The sequence below is a fragment of the Podarcis tiliguerta genome (assembly GCF_965153285.1).
Source record: "Podarcis tiliguerta genome assembly, chromosome: 11".
Taxonomy (NCBI): Eukaryota; Metazoa; Chordata; class Lepidosauria; order Squamata; family Lacertidae; genus Podarcis; species Podarcis tiliguerta.
The window spans coordinates 9,360,268-9,385,059 of record NC_139544.1 but is presented as its reverse complement, the minus strand read 5'-3'; the positions used below and the strand labels follow the sequence as shown (position 1 = coordinate 9,385,059).

Here is a 24,792-nt window from a genome sequence, read left to right as displayed (position 1 = left end):
TTTTGAAGGATAGTGACATGTTAATTCACTTTTTGCTGGCACCACATGGAGCTTGTTCAGAGCCCTGAAAAATAAAGCAAGGGCTTCTTCTGGTTGCTTGGGGGGCATCTATTTTGGAGGGGGAGGGCAGACACTGCTTTGTGGTGGGGGGCATAGGTATTTTGCTAGCTTTTTTTGCGGGGTGGGTGGGTCTAAGTTAGGAAGGAACTGGCGGTGGCTGTCTTCTGGGTTCTGCACCTGCTAGGCATGATTCAGAGTGGGCCCCTTCCCACCCCATGATGGAGCTTGAGTCCCACTTCAACTGTCAGGTAAGGCTGATTTGATCCCCCTCCTCTTGTTCTCAATCTAGATATTCACTCATTCCTTCTTCCCTGGGGCAGGGGTGCACCATTTTGTGGTTCACTTCAGCTGCCAAAATGTCTTGGGACAGCCCTGCCACAAACCATCTACACAAACCACATGCAGTGCATGTATGTCTCCAGTTCATTAAAGCAACAGACTTACTGCTTTCCCTACAATGCTGGATTCCAAGTAGTTCGTCAAAGGTGTGCAGTGTGGTGCTTTGTGCTGCACTCGCCCCAGAGTACACCAGAGGCTTGTCCGAGATACCCTCATAGATCAGTCCTTCTGGCAGGGCAGGATTGTCCTTCCATCTAAAAGGAAGTAAAGGCAGTGAGAGATTGCGTCTCAAGGAGCTGCATTGTAGATCCAATAAGCAGTAGTAATAATACTAGATTGTAATTATAGTAGTAGTAATAATAATAAATTTTATTTGTATCCCTCCCTCCCCAGCCGAGGCCGGGCTCAGAGCGGCTAACATCATAAAAACAACACAATATGCATAAAAATAGACATCAATTAATTAAAATACACCTTATAATTAATTCAGACAAGTTAAAATCTGAGCAGGTGGAATCAGGTTGGAATTGAGAGTAGTTAATACTTGCCAGGACCAACTGTTTCCACTGATCATACCTGTGAGCGGGTTGGGGGCCTCTTTCAGGCGTGTTTTATACAAAGGAAAGTACCTAAGTTAAACTGCATCCTGCCCAAAGGCCTGGCGGAACAGCTCCATCTTGCAGGCCCTGTGGAAAGATGTCAAATCCCACAGGGCCCTAGTCTCTTGTGGGAGAGCTTTCCACCAGGCCGGGGCCATGGCTGAAAAGGCCCTGGCTCTAGTCAAGGCCAGTGTAATTTCCCTGGGGCCCGGGATCTTCAAAGTGTTGTTGTTAACAGACCGTTAGCAGAAGAGGCGGTCGCATAGGTACAATTGTCCTAGGCCATATAGGGCTTTAAAGGTTTAAACCTGATCCTGTACTCCACTGGGAGCCAGTGCAGCTGGTATAGCACCAGATGAATGTGCTCCCGCGGCGAGAACCCCGTAAGGAGTCTCACCGTGGCATTCTGCACACACTGGAGTTTCAAGGGCAGCCCCATGTAGAGTGAGTTACAATAATCAAGCCTGGAGATGACAGTCAGAGTCACAGTGGTGAGGTCAAGGCGAGAGAGACTTAGCTTGACGGAGATGGAAAAATGCTGCCTTTGTTATAGCTGCAACCTGCGCCTCCATATAAAGGGAGGCATCGAAGATTACACCCAAACTCTTGATGGAAGGCGCTGGCACTAATTGCACCCCACAAGGGATGGGAGTTGCCCCCCCAATCCCATATCCCATATCGTCCCGACCCAGGCAAGGGACTTCTGTCTTCAAAGGATTTAACTTCAACCACAACCACATGTAGCCACAACTTCCAAACATCTGATCAGTGTTGCATCTTCTCCCATAAATGAAATAACAACAGCAATATTAATAATAACATCCACTATATCTGCAAAGGAGCCAGCCCCTAGTTGCAACCCTGATTAGCAGAGTTTCAGAGCATTCTCTGGCTGCAACAGATGTGAATTGCAAAGCTTTCATACCTCTCTGCTTGGTGACACATTGCAGGAAATGTGCTTTAGATAGAAATGAGGATTGGGCTCACTTAGGACTCAAGCTGTATGCAGGCTCATTAGCCATCCTTTGCCACCTGCCCCTGCCAGATGTTAGGTGCGACTCTGGAGATCAGCAAGGAAGACCTTGCAGCATTCTGAGAATTTTTGCCAAGCAATGTGAAACTGTCGCTGGGAGACAGTTCTGTTTCTCTTAAAGGCAGAGGGCTGAGGCCCAATGGTAGAGCACTGGCTGAGTGTGCAAAAGGTCATGGGCTCCATTTCCAGCAAGAGTTGGGAATGTCTCCTTTCTGGAACCCTGGAGAGATGCTGCCAGTTAATGTAGATGGAGTCTCCTTCTTTGGAAGTCTTTAAGCAGAGGCTTGACAACCTGACATATGTCAGGAGTGCTCTGATGGTGTTTCCTGCTTGGCAGGGGGTTGGACTCGATGGCCATTGTGGTCTCTTCCAATTCTATGATTCTATGATTCTATAATGTAGATGATACTGAGCACTATTGGGGAAGAGTAAGAATAAAAGAGCATAGGATCCTTACACAAAGTCAGACCATTGGCACACCTTCCTCATTATTTATCCACACTGACTGACAGTGGCTCTCTAAGGTTTCAGACAGAAGTCATAGAATCATAGAATCATAGAGTTGGATGACCACAAGGGCCATCGAGTCCAACCCCCTGCCAAGCAGGAAACACCATCAGAGCACTCCTGACATATGGTTGTCAAGCCTCTGCTTAAAGACCTCCAAAGAAGGAGACTCCACCACACTCCTTGGCAGTAAATTCCACTGTCGAACGGCTCTTACTGTCAGGAAGTTCTTCCTAATGTTTAGGTGGAATCTTCTTTCTTGTAGTTTGGATCCATTGCTCCGTGTCCGCTTCTCTGGAGCAGCAGAAAACAACCTTTCTCCCTCCTCTATGTGACATCCTTTTATATATTTGAACATGGCTATCATATCACCCCTTAACCTCCTCTTCTCCAGGCTAAACATGCCCAGCTCCCTTAGCCGTTCCTCATAAGGCATCGTTTCCAGGCCTTTGACCATTTTGGTTGCCCTCCTCTGGACACGTTCCAGTTTGTCAGTGTCCTTCTTGAACTGTGGTGCCCAGAACTGGACACAGTACTCCAGGTGAGGTCTGACCAGAGCAGAATACAGTGGCACTATTACTTCCCTTGATCTAGATGCTATACTCCTATTGATGCAGCCCAGAATTGCATTGGCTTTTTTAGCTGCCGCGTCACACTGTTGGCTCGTGTCAAGTTTGTGGTCAACCAAGACTCCTAGATCCTTTTCACATGTACTGCTCTCAAGCCAGGTGTCACCCATCTTGTATTTGTGCCTCTCATTTTTTTTGCCCAAGTGCAATACTTTACATTTCTCCCTGTTAAAATTCATCTTGTTTGTTTTGGCCCAGTTCTCTAATCTGTCAAGGTCGTTTTGAAGTGTGATCCTGTCGTCTGGGGTGTTAGCCACCCCTCCCAGTTTGGTGTCATCTGCAAATTTGATCAGGATGCCCTTGAGTCCATCATCCAAGTCATTGATAAAGATGTTGAATAAGACCGGGCCCAAGACAGAACCCTGTGGCACCCCACTAGTCACTCTTCTCCAGGATGAAGAGGAACCATTGATGAGCACCCTTTGGGTCCGGTCAGTCAGCCAGTTACAAATCCAGCCAGTCTTTCTTAGCCCTACCTGGGATTGAACCTGGGACCATCTGCAGGCAAAGTAGATGCTCTATCACTGAGAAACAGTTCTTCCTCAACAGCTTCCTCTGCTTCTCCACCCTTAGCCAACCCCCTTCTTGGCAGCTGCAGCTATCATTGGATGTGTCATTTTCTCCAGCAGGGCTAATGGGGCACTGTCCCAATAATTTCTGTCAGCCCCCACCTGCCTGCTTTCTGAGTTAGTCCAGAGTAGGGGTTGGCAAACTAAGGCCTGGGGGCTGGATGTGCCCCCCAGGCTTGTAAATCTGCCTTGCCATGCAGGGACTGACTTCTGTGACGGCTTCTGGGCGGGCGGCGACAATGGCGTGGCTCCGGATTGGCTGTAGGAAGTTCCTGTAGCCAATCCAGAGCCTCGCTGTCTGCACCCTGAGGTAAACCTAGTGCAGCCATGGATGGAGAGGGCGGGCGGCAGGACATACACATACATAAATTAAACTGGATATGTTTAACATGATTGTTTAACATGATTGAGAATCGATTTAACATGATTGAGAATCGATCAGCCAGGGACTGAGGACTTTGAGAGTTTAAGATCGGAATGTGGAAAATATGAAAACAACAAGAGGGCAGAAATATAACTATCTGAGATGAGTTCTTCAGAGGTCCAGAATATAGGAAGTCCATGTGAAATTTAATAATTAACAATTTGGATTGTAATTTGGTTGTTTTTTAATTTAATTTTAATTTTTGAATTGGATTATGATTTGATTTGTTATAAATTGGAGGTTCTTAATGGAAAATTAAAAAATAAATAAATTCAGTGATTTGGATGTTTGGAGTCACTAAGGCCACTGGTATGAAATTTTCCACTCCCCTTTCCAGCAGGGAAGAGGAAGAATCCAGTGGCATTCGCCAGTCTTTTGGGGCCTGTTAAAGACATTCCTCTTTCAACAAGCCTTTTAGGTTGAGATTTTTTATCCCAGTTAGTATCTGTAATGGATTAGAATTGATTTTATGTATGTGTTGTTGTTTTAATGTTTTTAATGTTTTAGCCGCTTTTATACAATGCATACAATTGTTTTGCATATGCTTTTATTGCTTTTTAAATAATTTCAAGATGCCTTGTGGGAAGCAATTCATAAATGAAATAAAAAGTTATCCTTGATGTTTTCACTGTGGACTCACCTCAACTTATTTTACAGGAAATGATGCATAAATGGAATCAAATGCATAAAGAAATAAGAGCAGCATGTGTGGCTGTTTCTAGAGTGCGGATTTTCTCAAGAGTGTACCCCTGCTTATCCTCCACTCCTACTTGGAAAACGTTTGGAGAGCAAAAAGTATACATGCTGTACTTTGCAATTAAAGCAAAAGGTACACAAATGGTTCAGTGTCAGTTCCCTGTTAGAATTGATCTGGAACCCTAAATGCCCTCCCTCCAACCACAAAAATAAATAATCCATTTTTACAACTAACTCTAAAGAAGCAAAGAAATATACGTTGTACTATCAGCTTCCTAACAATTATAAATCTATTTAACACTGAGTAATCTCCATAATGTACAATCAGGATCACTTAAACAACACTTTGCACATTAATCTTTATTTCTAACTTTTTCAAGCATGGTGTTTGGAAGAGAGAGAAAAACAAAGTAATGTTTGAACTCGAAATAAAATGGTTTTTTCTGTTAATACAGTATTTTTTTATTTTTTTTATTTCATAGATTAATTTTAGGCCTTTAAGAACAAAAGAACTGCTAAGTGCTAAAAGTTCCCACAATACTCTCCAAAGCGTGAACATTTCACGTGAACATTTTACCTTGCCTCTCGTGAAGGAAATGAGTCCCACCCAACATGAAGCAAAAATACAAGTCAGGTCATCAGGAACAAACACTGTATTTCAAGTATTAGAAGAAATATAGTGCTACTTTTAAATAACAATTATAGTTATAATTACAATAATAAAACATTCTAACTAGAATGCATCTCTGGATTCCATAGGAAGAAATATAACTTCCACAGTAAAAGGATAGTAGCATTTGAATATTGGTCACACCTGAGTGGTCTCCATTTTGCATTTGTGTGGCCTCCATCCATTGAGATTTAAATATTGCAGAGTAATATGTGATCCTACTTGTTAAAAGCATAACAACATCCACTTCCATGAGAAAAGTTTTTACCAGATACATTACAATGCTTTCCATCAAGCAGTAAGATTATTCCGATTCAAACAACAATAATTTTATGTAGACATTTGTCTACTTACAAATGTCTGTAAGTTTCTTATTACAATAAATGTGATTGAAATGTGCTTAGAACTTGGGTTGACTTGTTTTGATTAACTGTTCGTATCTGCTGCTTGGTGAATGTGCTTATGTAACATTGATGCAAATCCATGATTGGTCAGAAGGGGCTTTGGGTTACATTCAGGAACATTTCCATGAGCTTGGTATGATAAAACATCCACAGATGAAGTTTCATAGATACCCATACATACATACATACATACAGGGAACATCGGTTGACAATGCAATATTGTGAACTGGCCTTTAGAATATTGGAGAAAACACAAAACTCTTTTCTCTGTGCGTGCAAATATCCATGTCAATTTATAATAAAATATCTGTTTTTCTGCAACTAGTTTCAATACCCACTCCCTTAGAAGATGTGATGAGTTATAACTCTTCCTTGTTGAGTCTTGTACAGAAAGCAATCTTTCCAAAATGTGTTCATGAGAAATTGTGGGGAAATTATACAATTTGGAACAGCATTTGCATATCTTCTTGTATTTGATCCACTGCAAGTAGATAGCTCCTTTTCATGAAGCTGCTTTTAACTGTTCTGTGGAGGCAGATTTTCATATTTCCTAAAACTAGAATTAAGGAAAGAGCCCCTAAAATAAATAAGAAGAAAATGAGAATAGAAATCACTGGACAAGTAAGTAAGTAAGTAAGTAGTAGTAGTAGTAGTAGTAATAATAATAATAATAATAATAATAATAATAATAATAATAATAATATACCCCACCCATCTGGCTGGGTTTCCCCAGCCACTGTGGGTCGCTTACAGCACATAAAAAATCGTAAAACATTGGACACTAAATTTTTTTTGATACAGAGTTGCCTTCAGATTTTGGTTAGCCAAGGTGGTTCCCTCCAAATGTTGTTGGACTCATGATAACTGGTTCACTCATCATCTGGAGTGAACCACACTGGCTACCCCCGTCCTATGCTGTATTTTGCTATGGTTATTGGGCGTGTGGGGGAAAGGGAGTTTCTTATACCTTGAAATACTGTTAACTTTCACAATAGGTTTATACAGCTCTGGGATCTTCCTCTCAATCATTGGTCTGAGGTTCTCTTTCAACTTGTTGTAGTTCTTTTTCAGTTCTTGTTGATATTCCCTTTGGTCAGCAGTAATCAGACATTTATTTTTCTCCACTGCTTCACCACATCTGTTCCCAAAAAATGAAGAAAACCATTTTGCTGATTAATATAACCGCACAGTATTGGACCATGTGCATCTTGTAATAAAGTTTCATTATTGGCTGGGACTGAACATGAAGATTTGGAGTTACTTTTTAGTCTTGTTACCAGGATCAATTTAGTGTCCAATGGGACAATAATTTCATCAGAGGCTGCATTCCATGCTACAGTGGGGATTGTGTAATTTGTTTATATCTTTGCTGTGAAGCCACCTAACGCACAAGAATGTGCCGACACAGATTTAGTGTAATTGCAATTTTAACAGATTTTACTTTGCCACGTTACTCACCTCATTATGAATTCTTTGAAGCATAACCTCAGCTTGTTGTGATGTCGATAAAGTTTTGGATCCTCTGGAATTTCAGCCAGGAACACTTGAGCTACTTCTAGTGGTCCCTTATGGAAGAACATAAAATTGTATTACATAAAGCATATTTCATGAGGAAACGGATGATCAGGTATCAACCAGAATTACTATCATGTAAAACCCAATAAATGGCAAAAAAATCTAGTCAGATTTCAGGAAGGCACAACTTTCAGGGCAACTCAGTTGCAACAGGAGGGAGTAGGAGAGGATTTCAGTGGGACAGTATTCAAAATCAGGAATTGGTAAGAAAATGCCTTTGGACACCCAGCTTTCTCTAACCCTTGAGAGGGAAATCTAGGTATTATAGGATGATTGGGCTGCAGTTTTCATGTTTGGGCCTAAGAAGTCACTGGGATTAGTGACAAGGAGATGTCAGACTCCTTTAATAGGAGGATTAATCTACACCATTAATAGGTGTAGGTGTGTGCCATTTTAATGTTTTGTTTATGCCGTTAACATGGCTAAGCAGAGAGAAGAAAAGAAGAAGAATCAACAATATTCTGACAATATACCTGATTTACTGTGGCCCCCACAGAACCTTGAAGCACCATCTGCAGCATTTTGGGATCTGGTGGCACCTGTCTGGTGGCAACAGCCAGTTCAAGCGTTTTCTTTTGCATGTCTTCAATAGCTACTTCAATTGGCATCAAAACAAACTGAAATTACAGAGGGACAGGTATGTTGCAACAAAGAAACTGCAAATAACAGTTGCCACAAGGATGACAAGCTGTTTTTATGTGGTTGTTTTTTAAGCCAAAAGTAGATAGCATGGTCTTTCCACTCTCTGCCACTTGATAAAAGACTGGCAAAAGAGTTAAATGGGAGGAAGTTAAGTGAACCACTCCCATCAGACAGCTTAAATGAAAGAAGAGTAGGGAAAGCAGAAATGACAATTTTAAGAGTGTCCAGTCCCGCATGCTGTAGCTCGTTTTTTTGTGATTTAATATTTTGTCTCAGTACTACTGGACATTTTATTTTAGTTCTATTGCTTTGGAAGCAGACATTACCTCCTCCTTTTGAATGACATTGATTCTAGTTTTGATGTAGGGGAAAGCATGCATTGTGGTCAAAATAGTCTTCCTCTTATACTGCTCACTCAGTTCTCCTCGTGGCCGTCCATCCCGAGTGAAAGGCGTGGTATACATAAATCGTCGGAGGTTGAAGTTTTTCTCAAAATGGGTCACTCTGTCTTTCATCTCATAGTCATCAAAATAGGGTTCCACAAAGGTAATTTGTATGTAGGCCTGGAAAGACGGGGAAATGGAAAAATGTTTTATATGTAAGCTTATGTCAATAAAAATTATTTAAGCATGAAGCTGAACCTGCAACTGAGAGACATATTATGCTACTCACACAACAAACCTAAGATGTTTAGATGGAAGAATGAAGGTATCCTTCTACAAACAGTCCCTATAAGCAAAGAAGCTTGAAGTGCTGGCTTGCCCCTTGATTTTCCCTATGGCATCGTAATCACTTGTGCACCAAACTGAGAGCAAGCAAGGCAACTTGTTTCCAGCGGGAGCTTGTCTTTCCAAAGCCAAACCGGACAGCTTCTCCAACTGCCGGGGCTAAATGCTCTAAAGCTGATTTGCACAAGCTCTGCTTATTGGAGGAGGTGAGAGGAATACCGACCTATCTGAGGACAGCACCCTATATTGCAACCTGGTTTCTTCTCCCCCTCATTATAAAAATATTGTGGGGTTAAGGGAAGATAAAGAGTTTGAGGCAAACAACAGAAGATAAAAGGTTTTCCCAGGAATGACTGGACAATAGCCTCTGTCAGCTGGGACAGTGTATAGAAGGAGCCAGGTCTTCTTTATTATATACAAGCAGAGAAGAACGGGTGTAGCCAGGATTTATTTATTTATTTATTTGCAGGGTATTTTGTTAGCAGGGGGCAGAACCTAGCTATCTGGTCATTTAATTAAGTGTTTTTATTTATTTACTTAATCGGGGAGGGAGCTGCACCCTCTGGCTACACCTATGCAGAGAAGTTTGCCATATGAACTGTGTGTAATGTGCATCTAGGTTCTAAAGAACTGGACATATATATTGACGGACTGTAGGTATTTTTAGTTCATCTGTCACTCAAGAGCCCCAAGGGAGCAAACAACATTAAAACCACAATTAGCAATAAATATTTAAAACAAAACAAATCAACACCATAACATTAATAACAATTGCAAATTGTTATTAATTAACAGGCTGCAGAGGTAGTGGTGGTGGGAAATAGCACCATGCATTTCATCCCTCCACAAAGGCCTGGGCAAACTTGGTTGAACTGGTCATGTTGTGCGGATGCCTGATGATCGTCTTCCAAAGCATGATGACCCTATTCCAAACTTAAAAATGGAAAGCGTAATGCTGGTGGTCAACAAAAGAAGTTTAAAGGTCTCAAGGGAAATCTAAAAAAATGTAGTATAAACACCAAAAACTGGGAAACACTGTCCTGTGAGTGCTTCAACTGGAGAGCAGCCTTTACCAAACACCTTTGGGCTTTGAAAATGATTGAACTCAGGACGAAAGGGAGAAACGTGCTAAAGCACATTTGGCAAACCCTCACATCAAATCAACCCAAAAAACAAGGGTTTCGCCACCCACCGTCTCAGATTTTGATGAAACTAGGTGTACACCTGTCAGAGCTGGCTCCTGGTCCCAGCTCACAGAGGACCAACGCTAGCCGGTAGTAATGTACCAAAGTCTTTATTGAAGTACAGTTTCCATTTCCAAGCCGCAGCGCCCCACCTCTACGTCTAGGGTCTAGACCGGCGAAGCTCCATCTGAATCTCCACCCCCTGTACACCAGTTTAAGACTCTAACCTTACTCCACCTCTTCCGTCTCTCCTTCCTCCTCTGGGTCCTGCTGCCCCCCGGGGTCCCTTCCTTCCTGGACTCTTCCGACGCAGACGTTGACCCCCCTGACTCCTCCCGCTCTCTTCGGCGGGCTTTAGGACCTGGCTCCCTATCCGGGCTGCCAACTGTGCCGCCCTCCTGTACATTTGAACTTGGCGCGCGCGCGCAGCCTTCAACCTTCCTCTTGACCGTTTCCTCGCTCCCCGACGGAGGCGTGGTCAATCTTCCCTCATGTTCTCCCGCTGGCAGCGCGCCGCCTGATCCCGATGCCTGGGACTCCTCCCCCCACTGCACTCTGGTGTGGACGCTGGTCCGGATTTCCAACTGCTGCTCTCTGAGTCCCCTCTGGCCCCTTCTTCCTGGGGTGTCCCCCTGGGCACCCCCCTTGCCCTGACCATGGGAGCCCCTTTCTGTGAATCATCCGATTCACTTGAAAGACTCAGAGACCTCGGACCGCTGTCATCGCTGACATTTCCTTCGGACTCCCCCTCGCTCTCCATTTCCTCCCTATCCTGTGCCTCTGCTCCTGAACCCCTGACATCCATCCCCCCCTCGAAGCCCCCCCTTCCCCCCTCCCCTCCTTCAGGTGTGGGTGCTGGGTGCTCCGTCGTTGTGGGGGTGAATGGCGGATACAGTTCGTCCCCCTTGGCGTGCATCCAACCGGATAAGTCCGGCTCGTCCTCCGTGCTCTCGTCGACCTCGATTTCCTCTGCTTCCATCTCTGTGCCGCCGTGCTCGAACCCAAGGTCCTCCCCCAGTACGTCCATGTCCATCTCTCCCCCGGTCACCTCTGGGGCCGTTGCCTGCCAAGGACCCCCCAGCCACTTCCTGCTCCACCGCTCCTCTGGTCGATCGTCCCACCAATAAGAACGGTCTGAGGCAGACCCCGAGGGCGATCCCTCCGGGGAACGTGTGTCTAGTGCCGGTTCTTCGTCCGAGGTGAACCCCTGGAACGTGCTGGTTGAAAGCGTGGGTGTGAAAAGCCAGTCGTCGAAATACGCTGCTGGCATGGGCCTGTGCGGGAACAAGGCATGAAACTCTTCCTTGAGAAGAGGCTCGTCCAAGGCATAGTCCGGCACCCAACGGTTGGCGCTGGCCGGGGTACCTTCGCTGGCGAGAAAATATTCTACTCCCTCTTCCCCCCATTTCGAGTCTAAAATCTCCGTGACCTGGTTGATGGGTTCCCCTCTTGGCGACCCCCTCCTTGTGGGCGTCTCCCTGCACGGGTCTGCTGCCGTGCCCGGCACCTGAAATCTGTGAGGTGCTTTGTAGGGCGTGAGCACTGATCTATGGAACACTGGGTGCATTCTGGATCCCTCCGGAAGTGTCAACCGGAAGGCCACTGGATTGACCTGTGCCTCGACTTGGTAAGGTCCTAGCTGCTTATGTCCGAGTTTCTTCTTCGCTAACGATCTGGTCGGCACTGCATGGGCTGCTAACCAAACCCAGTCTCCCACCTGTATGTCTTCCCCAACCCTTCTGTGTTTGTCAGCCTGCAGTTTGTATGCGTGCTTTGCTAGTTCTAACTGCCTCCGAAGCTGTTCGTGAACTTCCTGCAATTCTGACGCTAAGACTTCCGCTGCCTGTGGCTCCCCCTCCCCCAGTCTCTCTAATCCCGGGAAGGTTCTGGGATGCCTCCCGTTGTTGGCGAAGAACGGTGTCACCCCCGTGGACACGTGCTTCGCGTTGTTGTAGGCGAACTCAGCGAGCGGCAGGTAGTCCACCCATGTTGCCGGCTGCTGATTTGCGTAGCATCTCAGGTACTGCTGCATGATGGCGTTGACTCGCTCCGCTTGTCCGTTGGTCTGCGGGTGTCTCGCCGACGCTAGGTTGATCTTGACGTTCAGGAAACCCATCAGCTTCTGCCAGAAGTTCAAGATGAACTGTCGCCCCCGGTCGGACAAGATAGACCGTGGCAGACCGTGAACCCTGAAGACGTGGTCTATGAACAGTTTGGCGGTCTGTTCCGCCGTGGCCACCTTCGCGCACGGAATGAAGTGGGCCATTTTGGTGAACATGTCCACCACCACTAGCACTGCCGTCTTGCCCCTCGAGCTGGGTAAATCCGTGACAAAGTCCAGGGCCACCCTCTCCCACGGTGCGCTCGGTGTCTGCAGCGGTTCGAGCAGGCCGGCCGGCGGTTTGTGCACTGACTTGGCCCTTTGGCAGGTGTCGCACCTCGAGACGTACTCCGCGACTTCCACCCGCATCTTTGGCCACCAAAAATCTCTGGCTACTAATTCTGCCGTCTTCTCTTTGCCAAAGTGCCTGGCGGTGGGTGCGTCGTGCAACTGCTGCAGTACTTTCGCGCGGAGGTCGTCTCCCGGTACGTAGAGGGCCCCTCTGCGGATGAGCATTCCGTCGCGTATCTGGAACTCGTCGTCCTTCGCCGTGCCCTTGTGCACCTCCTCCATCTTGGCTTGTGCAAAGGGGTCTTCCTGAAGCGCTCGACGGACAGCTTCCAGGTCCACGGTTGCTGAAGCGCACGCCCACGCTTCCGGTGCGAAAATGTGCTTGGCCGCTGCTGGTGCCGCCTCTTCGAGGTATTGCGGCTTTCTGGACAGTGCATCTGCCATGATGTTGTTGTCGCCTGGGATGTACTCTATCCTGAAGTCGAAATCTGCAAAGAACTCCGCCCATCGTATGTGCCGCTGGTTCAGGAACCTTGCCGTGCGCCAGTACTCCAGGTTCTTATGGTCCGTGCGAACCTGCACTGTGTGTTTGGCTCCGATGAGGAAGTGCCGCCACGCCTTGAATGCTGCATGAATGGCCAGCAACTCCCTGTCCCAGATGGTGTAGTTCTGCTCTGACTTGCTGAGCTTTCGAGAGTAGAATGCGCACGGTCTCCAGTCCCCATGTGGGTCCTGCTGCAACAGTACTGCTCCCACGGCTCTGTCTGAGGCGTCCGTTTCAACTCTCATCGGTCTGCTGGGATTCACGTGCAGTAGCTGCTCTTCGGACGAGAAGAGACGCTTGAGGTTCTGAAAGGACTGCTCCGCTTGCTCCGTCCAGATGAATTTCTTCTTCTTGGAGCTGAGCGTGTCGGTAATGGCCGCTGTCTGCATCGCGAACCCCTTGATGAACTTGCGGTAAAAGTTGGCGAAACCCACAAACCGCTGGACCTCCTTCCGATTGCGCGGGCTCTTCCAGTCCAACACTGCACGAACCTTGGCGCTGTCCATGGCGAGCCCCTTGTCCGACAACTTGTATCCCAGGAAATCTACCTCCTTCCTGTCGAACTGGCACTTTTCCAGCTTGGCGTACAGCCTATGCTCCTGCAGTCTCTGCAGAACTTCCTTGACGTCTCCCTCGTGGGTCTCCTCTGATTCCGAGAATATCAGGATGTCGTCCAGGAAGCAGACGCATTTCTTGTAGAGGAGTCCCGCCAGTACGTGATGCATGAAGGCTTGAAAACAGTGAGAGCCATTTTGTAATCCAAAAGGCATGACTCTGTATTCATAGGTGCCCAGCGGCGTGAACATGGCAGTCTTCCATTCGTCGCCCTCCCGTATGCGAATCAGGTTGTACGCCCCTCGCAGGTCCAACTTCGTGAAAACGCGTCCTTTCCTCACCGTTGCGAGCAGGTCGTCTATTTTGGGCATAGGAAAGGCCGTGGGCTTGGTCTTGGAATTTAAGATCCTGAAGTCCACTACAAGCCTCTTTTGGGGCGTGTCCTTCTTCTTCACAAAGAATACAGGACTGCCCCCCACTGCCTTCGACTCCCGGATGAAACCGCGTTTCAAGTTGAGGTCTATGAACTCCCTCAGTTCATGCAGCTCGTCTTCAGACATGGAATACAGCTTCCCGGTTGGCAGCGTCGCCCCTGGCAGGAGGTCAATCTTGCAGTCATAGGGCCTGTGGGGAGGCAGCTTGTCCGCTTCTTTCTCGCAGAAAACCTCCAAAAACGCTGCATACTTGAGTGGCACTGCTTGCAGCGTGCCTAATTGTAGCTGCTGGTCATCCTCTTCCCCTTCCGGGCTAGGCAGGATGCAATGTTCCGCACAGTAAGAGGAACCGAAGGTCAGTTGGCGCTGGTACCACGCCAAAGCTGGGCTGTGCCTGTGCAGCCAACTCATGCCCAATACTACAGGCGTGTCCGACAAGCGGGTGACATTGAAGCTGATGACTTCTCGGTGATTCCCAATTTGCATCACCATGGGAGGCGTTTGCTGCACCACTTGCCCCCCCAGCAATTCCCTGCCATCCACCGTGACAACCTGCAGAGGCAGCGTGGCTGGCAGCAGTGCTATGTTGTGCTGTTGAATAAAATCCAGTCCTATAAAGTCTGCGTTACTACCAGAGTCAATGGTGATTGGCACTTCCATAGTGAGTCCATTGGGCAGTTGGAGTGACGCTGTAAGCTGCACCACTGGTTTGGGTGGGAGGGGGTCTGTGGGCTGCAAAATTGCTGGGGATTGCTTCATTGACTTGTCTGGCTGGACCCCAGTGCCTCTTCCTCCAGCCAGACTCCGTCGTTTCCCTGCTGTGGTGCTCTCTGCTGAGTTGCGTCTGTGACTGTTACAGAGGCTGCAGTGTGCTTATGGAGCCTCTGGGGACACTCTTTCGCCATGTGCTGAGCACTGTCGCAGATGTAGCACTTCCTGTTCCCTCTAGGAGGCTTTGCTTTGACTGCTCCCGGTGTTAGGGCTCTGGTAGCTGACTGAGCCCTGGCACCTCCAATCTCCATCGGTTCTTCTCCCCCTCCCTGCGAGGGTGTGGATTGCGCACGCGCTGCATCTTTGGGAGAGAGGGGAGGTGCTCTGGCTGGCGCCCGTCCCCAACGTCCTTCTTCTCTGTTCCAAGGACGTTCTTCCAGACGCACCCCAATCTCCAGCGCCCTCTGGACCACTTGCTGAGTGCTCTTTGGTCTCTCCCCCCTTGCAATCTCAGCTTTCACATCCGCATTCAAGCCTTCCCAAAAAAGGTCTCTCACTGGAGCAGAATCTTTCTCCCATCCCAGCACATGGACTAATCCAAAAAAGCGGGCATGGTACTGCCTCACACTGGCTCTGCCTTGTTTAAGCCCGTGTATGTCTCTTCTGGCAATATCGATGTCTATCTTTGATAAAAAACACGAATCCATCGCTTTAATGAAGGCATTCGCATTTTGGAGCGCCGGATCATTATCTCTCCATAAATTCCTCAGCCACGTTTTGGCCTCCCCATGCAAATGGGACAAGATAAACCCCACTTTCTCTCGCTCATCTCTAAAGTCTTTTTCTAGCAGATCCAGCGCAAACAGCAGGTCTGCTCGGAAGTTAGGGTACTGCTGTAAACTCCCGTCGAAATGAGATACCAGGCTGCCTCCCCTTCTCCCCAGTCCAATGCCCTCGGATTTGGGTCCCGGTTGCCCCAGTGTAGAAAGCACTTCCAACCTGGCTCGGAGATCTCTGCAGGCGGCATCCATTTCCTCTTCCCTTTTCTTGGAGGCCAGTACCTCCGCGTTGAGTTGAGTCACTGCATTTCGCAGTTCTGTTAGTTGCTGTTCTGTAGTCATCTTGCCTGATTTGTGTGAGCTCGCGAAGCACCACTCCTCTGCCCTCGCTGCGTCGACTCACGTTGCGAGGTTCTTGGTGCCAAAACTTTTTGGTGTGAGATGGAGCTTACTGTCAGAGCTGGCTCCTGGTCCCAGCTCACAGAGGACCAACGCTAGCCGGTAGTAATGTACCAAAGTCTTTATTGAAGTACAGTTTCCATTTCCAAGCCGCAGCGCCCCACCTCTACGTCTAGGGTCTAGACCGGCGAAGCTCCATCTGAATCTCCACCCCCTGTACACCAGTTTAAGACTCTAACCTTACTCCACCTCTTCCGTCTCTCCTTCCTCCTCTGGGTCCTGCTGCCCCCCGGGGTCCCTTCCTTCCTGGACTCTTCCGACGCAGACGTTGACCCCCCTGACTCCTCCCGCTCTCTTCGGCGGGCTTTAGGACCTGGCTCCCTATCCGGGCTGCCAACTGTGCCGCCCTCCTGTACATTTGAACTTGGCGCGCGCGCGCAGCCTTCAACCTTCCTCTTGACCGTTTCCTCGCTCCCCGACGGAGGCGTGGTCAATCTTCCCTCATGTTCTCCCGCTGGCAGCGCGCCGCCTGATCCCGATGCCTGGGACTCCTCCCCCCTACTGCACTCTGGTGTGGACGCTGGTCCGGATTTCCAACTGCTGCTCTCTGAGTCCCCTCTGGCCCCTTCTTCCTGGGGTGTCCCCCTGGGCACCCCCCTTGCCCTGACCATGGGAGCCCCTTTCTGTGAATCATCCGATTCACTTGAAAGACTCAGAGACCTCGGACCGCTGTCATCGCTGACATTTCCTTCGGACTCCTCCCCCTCGCTCTCCATTTCCTCCCTATCCTGTGCCTCTGCTCCTGAACCCCTGACAACACCCTTCCCTTATGGTTGAAAGAAAGCCCCTTAATTTTTCTTACCTCTATCGCAAACGGTTTTAATTTTATAGCAAATTTCATGAAATCTGTGTTTCTGTCCCTCTTGAGATCCTCGGCCTTGTGTGCATTTTTTTCCCCTTTTTCTCCATAACCAATGATCAGATCTCTTTGAAATTTTACACAGAGCTAAATAACATGATGAGGATTTCAGGAAAAAAATACACCAGCACTTTATAAATACCTTTAAAATGTATAAATGTAGGTTTTTTTTGGTGGAAAAACTAGGTTTAGAAAACATAAATTTTCAGCGTTAGTGCATGATGTTTTTGATGGTGAAAATCATCTTGCTCTTTCTCCACAAAGAATAAAATTTATGGGTCTCTTATGTCTTGTAACAAAATTTTACATTTTTTGGACATTGGGGGGGGGGGGCGGAATGGCTACTGGGTACAACTTTCCTACAATCCATAGCTGTAACAGAAAAAAATAATGAAACAAAGTTGTTCATCTTAAAATTTAAAATATTAGTTAAAATATTAGTTATTACCGGGGGCGGGGGGGGGGGGGGAGTTCAAAAGTGCAGACTTGTTTTTCAGTTTGGGGGTATTTAAAACTATAAAAATTGGCTATATCGTGAAATCAATCTAAAAAAAAATATCGGTCAGAAACTTTAAATGTTGACATGTAAAGAAATAAGACCTAGCAAGAAAATGATTAAAAGAATGTAAAATTATGCATTCTAATTTGAGTACATCAAATTAGGCTTAAATTATGTTTTTTAAAAATATTCATTTCAGAAATATTAAAAATATGAGACATTTTTAAATGTTTTCTCAGATTGCAGTTCAGAGAAGTCTTTTGTTTATGCTATATGAGGTGAGGGGAGAGACTTCCCCCTGCCTTGCCCCCCCCCCCCCCAGGGAGCACTTTTAAGGAAGAACTGTGGGGGGAGAGACTCCACCAGGCAAGGCCTTCTTCCACCTTGCAGTCAATCTACTTCTGGTATCAGTGTGGTGTACTCTTATAATTTATCCAATCTTTGGTTTTTTGGGTGCTAGTTCTTCAACTGGAATAAGATGGAAAATTCAATATGTAGTGTGGGAGAGTTAACTGCTAGTGAATGCCGTAAGTTAACTTTCAGTCACAGAAAGGGGATTGAGAATGTTGATTGTTTAAGCGAAGAGGACAGAGAACATTTAAAACTGAAGCTAAAGCTGAAGACTTAGAAACTATTTGCTTACATTACCAAAGTGTATATTTGAAGAAATTTGAATCTCGCCAAAAAAAAACCCTACAGGGATCCTTTTAAAAAGCACAAAGGACCAGTCAAAAAATATCTACGCTCTGTAACGTTACAGAAGTCTAAAGATTTGCTAGAGACAGGAATTAAAGTAAAGCCAGGCCATAAATTGTGCAGAAGATGTAGACAAATTATTTATAGCAGCGATGTAAATCAAAGTGATGTTGAAGATAGTTGCGTTCAACCTGAAGATATAAGTTTAGAAGAAAAGACCTGTTTGGAGAGAAGAGAAGCAACAGAAAAGCTGAACACATCCCTTTAAAATTACATGCTTTACCTGAACACTGCAAGACATCTTATGGAAAGAGGAAGATAGAAAAGTTTGAGGAAAATATTCATGATAAAATGAAAAAAGTGCTACAGGTTGAAATCCCAACTAGAGAGACTGAAGCAGAGATGGTGATTACAGATAAAGTGAGTGACATGGACAAACTTGTAGAGGTGATGAAATATTCCATAAAATGCAGAAGAAGCAAATCCAGATGCTGACCATTCCATTCATGGCCATGAAGAAAAATTCAATAAACATTTAGTGTATCTGATTATTCAGTTCGCCAGGCACAGAAACATTTTAAAGAGGAATTTCAGCTGAACCAGATCCCAGAGGTGGAAAAAAGCTTCCAGCTGAAACTGTAAGCAAGGTTCTAAACTTTTATCACAGTGACGAGCAGTCCAGAATAATGCCAGGAATGAAAGATGTGGTATCATAGGAGTATCATAAAAGGTAAAGGTAAAGGTACCCCTGCCTGTACGGGCCAGTCTTGACAGACTCTTAGGGTTGTGCGCCCATCTCACTCAAGAGGCCGGGGGCCAGCGCTGTCCGAAGACATTTCCGGGTCACGTGGCCAGCGTGACATCGCTGCTCTGGCGAGCCAGAGCCGCACACGGAACGCCGTTTACCTTCCCGCTAGTAAGCGGTCCCTATTTATCTACTTGCACCCGGGATTGCTTTCGAACTGCTAGGTTGGCAGGCGCTGGGACCGAACGACGGGAGCGCACCCCGCAGCAGGGATTCGAACAGCCGACCTTTCGATCGGCAAGCCCTAGGCGCTGAGGCTTTTACCCACAGTGCCACCCGCGTCCCAGGAGAATCATAGGAAGCGGCTAATACTGGGCAACCTCTGAGAACTGTATGCAGGCTTCAAGAAGGAATATCCCAGTGTTAAAGTAGGTTTCTCAAAGTTTTGTGCTTTGAGTGGTGTGTTTTCGCTGGTTCTAGTGGAGCCCACAATATATGTACACTAATGTGCAAAGCATGGGAAATAAACAAGATGAGCTTGAGCTCTTGGTACAGCAAACTAAATATGACATAATAGGCAGCAGTGAAACCTGGTGGGATAAGTCCCACGATTGGAATGTAATAATGGAGGGATACAATCTATTTCAGAGAAACAGACCAGAGAGGGAGAAGGCGCAGCGCCCTTCAGCGAAGCTGGAGAAGGAACAGAAGGAGACCCTTCTGTTCCTCCTCCGGCTTCCAGGACCGACGCGTCACTGCGAAGCCAAGGAGCCTGCATTTGCTCCATAGGACGCACACGCATCTCCCCTTCATTTTTGGAGGGGAAAAAGTGCGTCCTATAGAGCGAAAAATACGGTATGAAAAGGTCAAATTCCATTATATTGCAAGGGAAGACATGGACATAATCCACTCTTCCTTCAAAATCCATTTCAGAGATGTGCACACACTCCCTGGAACTCGCAATTTCCACAACTTTAAACCACTCAATTCTACAGGCAAAATTGAAGCAAGAATGAGCATTGATAAAGAGCCCTCCCTCACTTTCAACCTGAGGAGCCTCCCCAAACTTTCTGTAAATGCTGATGATCTGTATCCTGGATGTTTTGACACTTGCAAGTATGATCATTTGTGATACTTTGGAATGATATTAGAGATTAATCAAGACAAGGGAGATGCTTTTGTAAAATTTCTTCAACCAAATGGACCTTCACCTTCATTCTGCTGGCCTAGCCATGACGATTCTTGTGCAATACCATTTCCTCAAATGCTTGGTATTGTACAACGCCCCCCCCCCACCAGACAATAACTGGCAGAAGATACTTCTTTCCCAACGAGTGTATGACGTTGAAAATGAAAAGCTTACAGGTGATACCAAGGCTGCAGCAAGGAAACTGAGGAGAATTGAACTTGTAACATAATCAACTGTGAGAATAGCATAATCTGTTATGGTAATTTTTTACTTTAGTTTAATTGTTGTCCTTATTGCTATAAAACTGCTTCATTGTGAATTACGCCTCAGTATATTTAACATAAATGTTAAAAAGTCTCCATGCATCTATTAATTCAAGATGGCACAAAAATATCATTCTCCCCGCCCCCCTTAAGACAGGCATGTCTTTGTATGCAATAATATTCTGGAAAACAAATTGGGGATCATGTAGTGTTGCAAAATTGAATATATTGTACAACACCCACAGACAATAACTGGTGTTGTACAAAATTGATTACACTCTTTTAATATTTTCCTTTCTACGTCTTATTTCTTGCTACGTCTTATTTCCTTACATGTCAACATTTAAAGTTTCTGACCGATTTTTTAAAATTAATTTCACGATATAGCCAATTATCATAGTTTTAAAAACAAGTCTGCATTTTTGAAAAAAAACCTGTACAGTGGTACCTCGGGTTACATACGCTTCAGGTTACATACACTTCAGGTTACAGACTCCGTTAACCCAGAAATAGTACCTCGGGTTAAGAACTTTGCTTCAGGATGAGAACAGAAATCGTGCTCCGGCGGTGCGGCAGCAATGGGAGGCCCCATTAGCTAAAGTGGTGCTTCAGGTTAAGAACAGTTTCAGGTTAAGAAAGGACCTCCGGAATGAATTAAGTACTTAACCTGAGGTACCACTGTAATAACTAATATTATTTGTTACCAGCCTTATTTATCACAATGGGCTAAAGGGAGGCTTGTTTTGGAGTGGGGCCAAGGGCAATATCCATTTCTATTTGGTTTTTAGTTTAATACAGAGATTAATACATTAATTAATAGTTTAATACAGAGATAAATTTCTTTATATATATAAAAAAGCCCAATGTACTGTGTACAGTAATCCCCCAGATGTCCTCTGTGGAAAACTCAGGAGAACATTTCTCCTAACCGGGTTGTTGAAACTCAAGCATGTCTTCAGCATGCCATAAATGGCAAAAACAGGAATGCTTGTACTGCTGGAAACAAAATGGCTAGGTTGTGCTCAAGTGATGATCAAAAGGAAGCAGGGGTGTGGCACCAGAGGCTATCCACTGAAGCCTCACCACATGGGACAAACCCCACTCTCCCCAAGTGCACTACTGAGTTTCCACATCAGCAGCGACTGAAGGTGTCTAACTGGATTCAGGTTAGATTTTTTTAAAAAAATTGGCTGGCATTTTTATGATCATAGAATTTAGAGTTGGAAGGGACCATGAGAGTCATCAAGACAGTGTCATATGGACACTGCAAAAACCTATATAGCACTAATTGGACTTACCCAGTGAGAGCAAAGCTGTGGAATTGTCAATTAAATGCTTGTAGAGAGAGATCCCTACTGAATTCAATCATGGTGAAAGAGTATGAGAGAAGGGATGTACCTGTTTAACTCTTCCTTTAAACCTAGCCAAAGCAAATCTATATATGGCTATGATTACATATTTTTGTCAAATGTGTATAATCAATTCCAGGTTTAGACTTCAGTTTTATGGTTGTAAAATGTAAGAATGCTCAATACAGAATTCCAAGCTCAATGGTAGTAAAGGAAGAAATGCCTTCCATACCTTACTGGGATCTAGCTTGCTCTTGTCTACTGGAGTAGAATCTTTAATCACTACAATGCGATCCTCCCCAAAACACTGACCATAAAAGCCCTGAAAAGGAAAACAAGATTATGGCTGAGGAGCTTTTTTGTTTACAGTCCTTTTTAATGTACTTAGTTGGGTCTACAAGTTGTAAAAAAGATGAGATTATTAACTGAAGATAGCTTTACAACTAAACACTAGTTTTCACAAAGAAAAAGGTCACATAGAAATGTTGCAGGTTTCAGTCCTGTCATGTGGAAAAGAGTGAAACCTGAAAGTGAAACCAAGTGTGTTCCTGCAACCACTAAGACAAATTGGCTTAGTGAAACAGCGAATGTGAGAATAGCTCGTTGCCTCTTTTCTCTTGCCCAATCCTTTTAGCTGCTGTGCAACCACTTGTTACAGCTAGTGGTTAGTGAGGAGAAAGCATAGCTGCAACTCCTGGTTCTCATGACACACTAAGCCAAACTCTGGCTTTGCTTAGCATGGTGCAGAAGCAAAATAAATAAATAACAAAGAGGAGTAAAGCAGCTGTATGGGGGGGCTGCATGTTTGTGAAATCCTGCTACGTGAAGGTTTGGCTTCATGTGTCATGTGAACTAGGCCATAATCTTGCTACAGACATTCTTCAAAACACATATCAGTCTATGGTCAGAACACTGCAGGCTGCCCTTAACAATTTGGTTTATATTTGATGCCTCCCCTGATGGCTGGAATTCCACTTCCCACCCCCAAGCATTCTAGCTCCATAGAGGGGATTTTAATTCTAATCACAGTAGGAATAGATAAACCTCCCCACCCCCATAAGCTCTTTCTCACTCCGCAACTGTAATGAATAAAGGCAGCTACTTGCCATGCATTGGTCATACATAAAGTATGACCCTGAGTCAGTAAATCAGTAAATTAGAAATGGCAACGCCACCTGGTTGTACAAATTACTGTGATTGTGTATATGAACTACTTTGAATGTTCAAAAAGTGGGATAGAAATGCTAAATATTATCATCATCCAAGCTAAAAATACCAGAGTTGCCACACTGGCTGTACTACTTGGCCATTTAGATTAAATCTACTCCAAAGGTACCAAGCTCAACACCATAGGCAAAAGATTAAGCAATTTCAACAATGGATTTGCTCTAAAGAGTTCACAGTGGCAAGCTCCCTTTGTGCACTGACAACCTAATCTAGGTTTATGGGGAAGAAAAGTATGTCAGTACGTTGCTTAAACATGTTAAGGAAAGTTGAAGATGGAGCCAGAGTTCCTCAGAAGATCAGGACATTGAAGAGGAAAGGGCAGTTGCACCTCCAATTGATTGGGACAAAGATTCAAAGGTGAATTTGCAAAAGCCCTGCTAGTTAGAGCAAGTAGGAGCAGTTAACTGCACTCTAGGAACTGCAATAGAGGCTTTTTACCTCCACAAGTGAACAATCATTATCACACACACTGCATGATCATAGAAGGCACAACACAAAGTTGTGGCTGAATTTATGAATTCCACCCCCATGATCCAAATCCTGAAACTCCCAACAGAATCTGAAAGGGTTTTATGTTTCCATGGGGATTTTTTTGAAATAATCTGTTCCTCTACATCCATCCATGAGGCACAGAAGTATGGCTACTACAGGGGATGAATATGTGATGAAAACATGTGCTTTTCCCTTTCAGCCTCACTCATTTGGGGAATAATGGATGCACAAGTGCCTTCCTGTCAAAAGCTTCCCACTCATCTCCACCATCAACACATCTTATTCACCTTGACCACTGCTGGTCAGGATGACAATAAGTGCAGGATATTGTAGAGGTATATTTGTCACACTGCTGTGACACCAGATAGCACTGGAAATTATAGTGCTGGATTACTTCCCATTTGGAAAGCCTTTTTTTTTTTTTTTTTGCAAACTGCCAGGCTCTGAAGGTTAACTAGAGAAGTGAATTGTGGAGTGTTTATCTGCATTATCTCTTTCATTCCCTGTCATTTTAGGTATAGATGTTATTCCTCTTTGAATGCTATCCTTTTGCCATGATGTCCTAACATTTACAGAAGTATAACTACTTACCTCCAGTCTATGAGAAATCTCAGGAAGTTTGGTAATGGCAGGCTCTTTGTAAACAAATTCCTGTTCATCTAAATCTCCAAATATGGCTCCATAGAAGCCAACACGGAAGTAAGTGCCAAACATTCTCTTCTGACCCTGTTTGATGAATATGAAGTCACTAAATTTCAATTTCTTTTCATAGCTTTCTATTTTTGTGCAGTGATGAAATTAATTTTTATGGTAATTTATACATTTGTGTTTGTTATTCTACAAAGCAGCTGTATCTTAGTAGAACTAAGCATAATTAAAAGAAACCAAGAGAAAGAGATATGGTCTGTAAATTAAAGATTTAAGCAAACTTGAAAAAGCTTTTCTACATCTCAAGAGCAACAAACACTATATGTCTAAGTAGACAAATAGAAGAAGAGAAGATGAAGGAAGACATCAGCAGAACAAATAAAACTTGGGCAGAACCCACTGGCTTGCCCTCCTATACAAGCCCCATAGCACTCCTCCTGTTTGATTTAAATTGAGCTTGCAGGTAAGCACCTCCCAGTGTGCTTTGCCCATTCTCCTAAAATAAAAACATTGTCAGACATAAGGGTTGCCCTGTTTCTCTTCTTAACTATTAATGTCCATTTGCACTCAGATACTGCCTATAATTTAAAATCTTGCATCAGTATAGTATTGAATTGCTAGCTATCTTTGAAGGAGCTCCACAAGCACAGAAGACACTCTTTGTTCCTGTCAAAAAGGTTTATTTGCACACATGGACTGATTTAGTGAAGCTATGTGAATGTTGATGCACTCCCATCACTCTTTTGCATTCTCTGATGCATGTGCAAAGCCACTTCCTTTCTGGAAGATCTTGATCTTGTGTAATTTAGGATTGTGCCAGTTGACTATATATAGGTGAAACAGATTACCACTTACTACATGAGTGTCATGAAGCATGTCCTGCTTCATAGCT

The 24,792-nt window shown here is 45.1% G+C and overlaps 1 protein-coding gene and 1 long non-coding RNA gene across 2 annotated transcripts; one reads left to right on the top strand and one right to left on the bottom strand.

The window, feature by feature from the left end:
• Nucleotides 1-259: 259 nt before the first annotated feature.
• LOC310660188 lies at nucleotides 260-5,051 on the top strand. The gene is made up of 3 exons (XR_014503286.1): nucleotides 260-643; nucleotides 4,006-4,046; nucleotides 4,818-5,051. It is a non-coding gene; the product is annotated as an uncharacterized lncRNA (long non-coding RNA).
• A 150-nt stretch (nucleotides 5,052-5,201) lies between these two features.
• LOC310659996 (dedicator of cytokinesis protein 8-like) lies at nucleotides 5,202-23,988 on the bottom strand. The gene is made up of 7 exons (XM_083404325.1): nucleotides 23,844-23,988; nucleotides 21,766-21,855; nucleotides 8,474-8,710; nucleotides 7,979-8,122; nucleotides 7,389-7,495; nucleotides 6,898-7,068; nucleotides 5,202-6,507 (listed from the first exon to the last, which is right to left on the bottom strand). Exons 1-7 carry the CDS (start codon nucleotides 23,964-23,966, stop codon nucleotides 6,447-6,449), a joined length of 933 nt encoding a protein of 310 aa, XP_083260451.1. The 5' UTR covers nucleotides 23,967-23,988; the 3' UTR covers nucleotides 5,202-6,446.
• Between the last annotated feature and the right edge of the window lie 804 nt (nucleotides 23,989-24,792).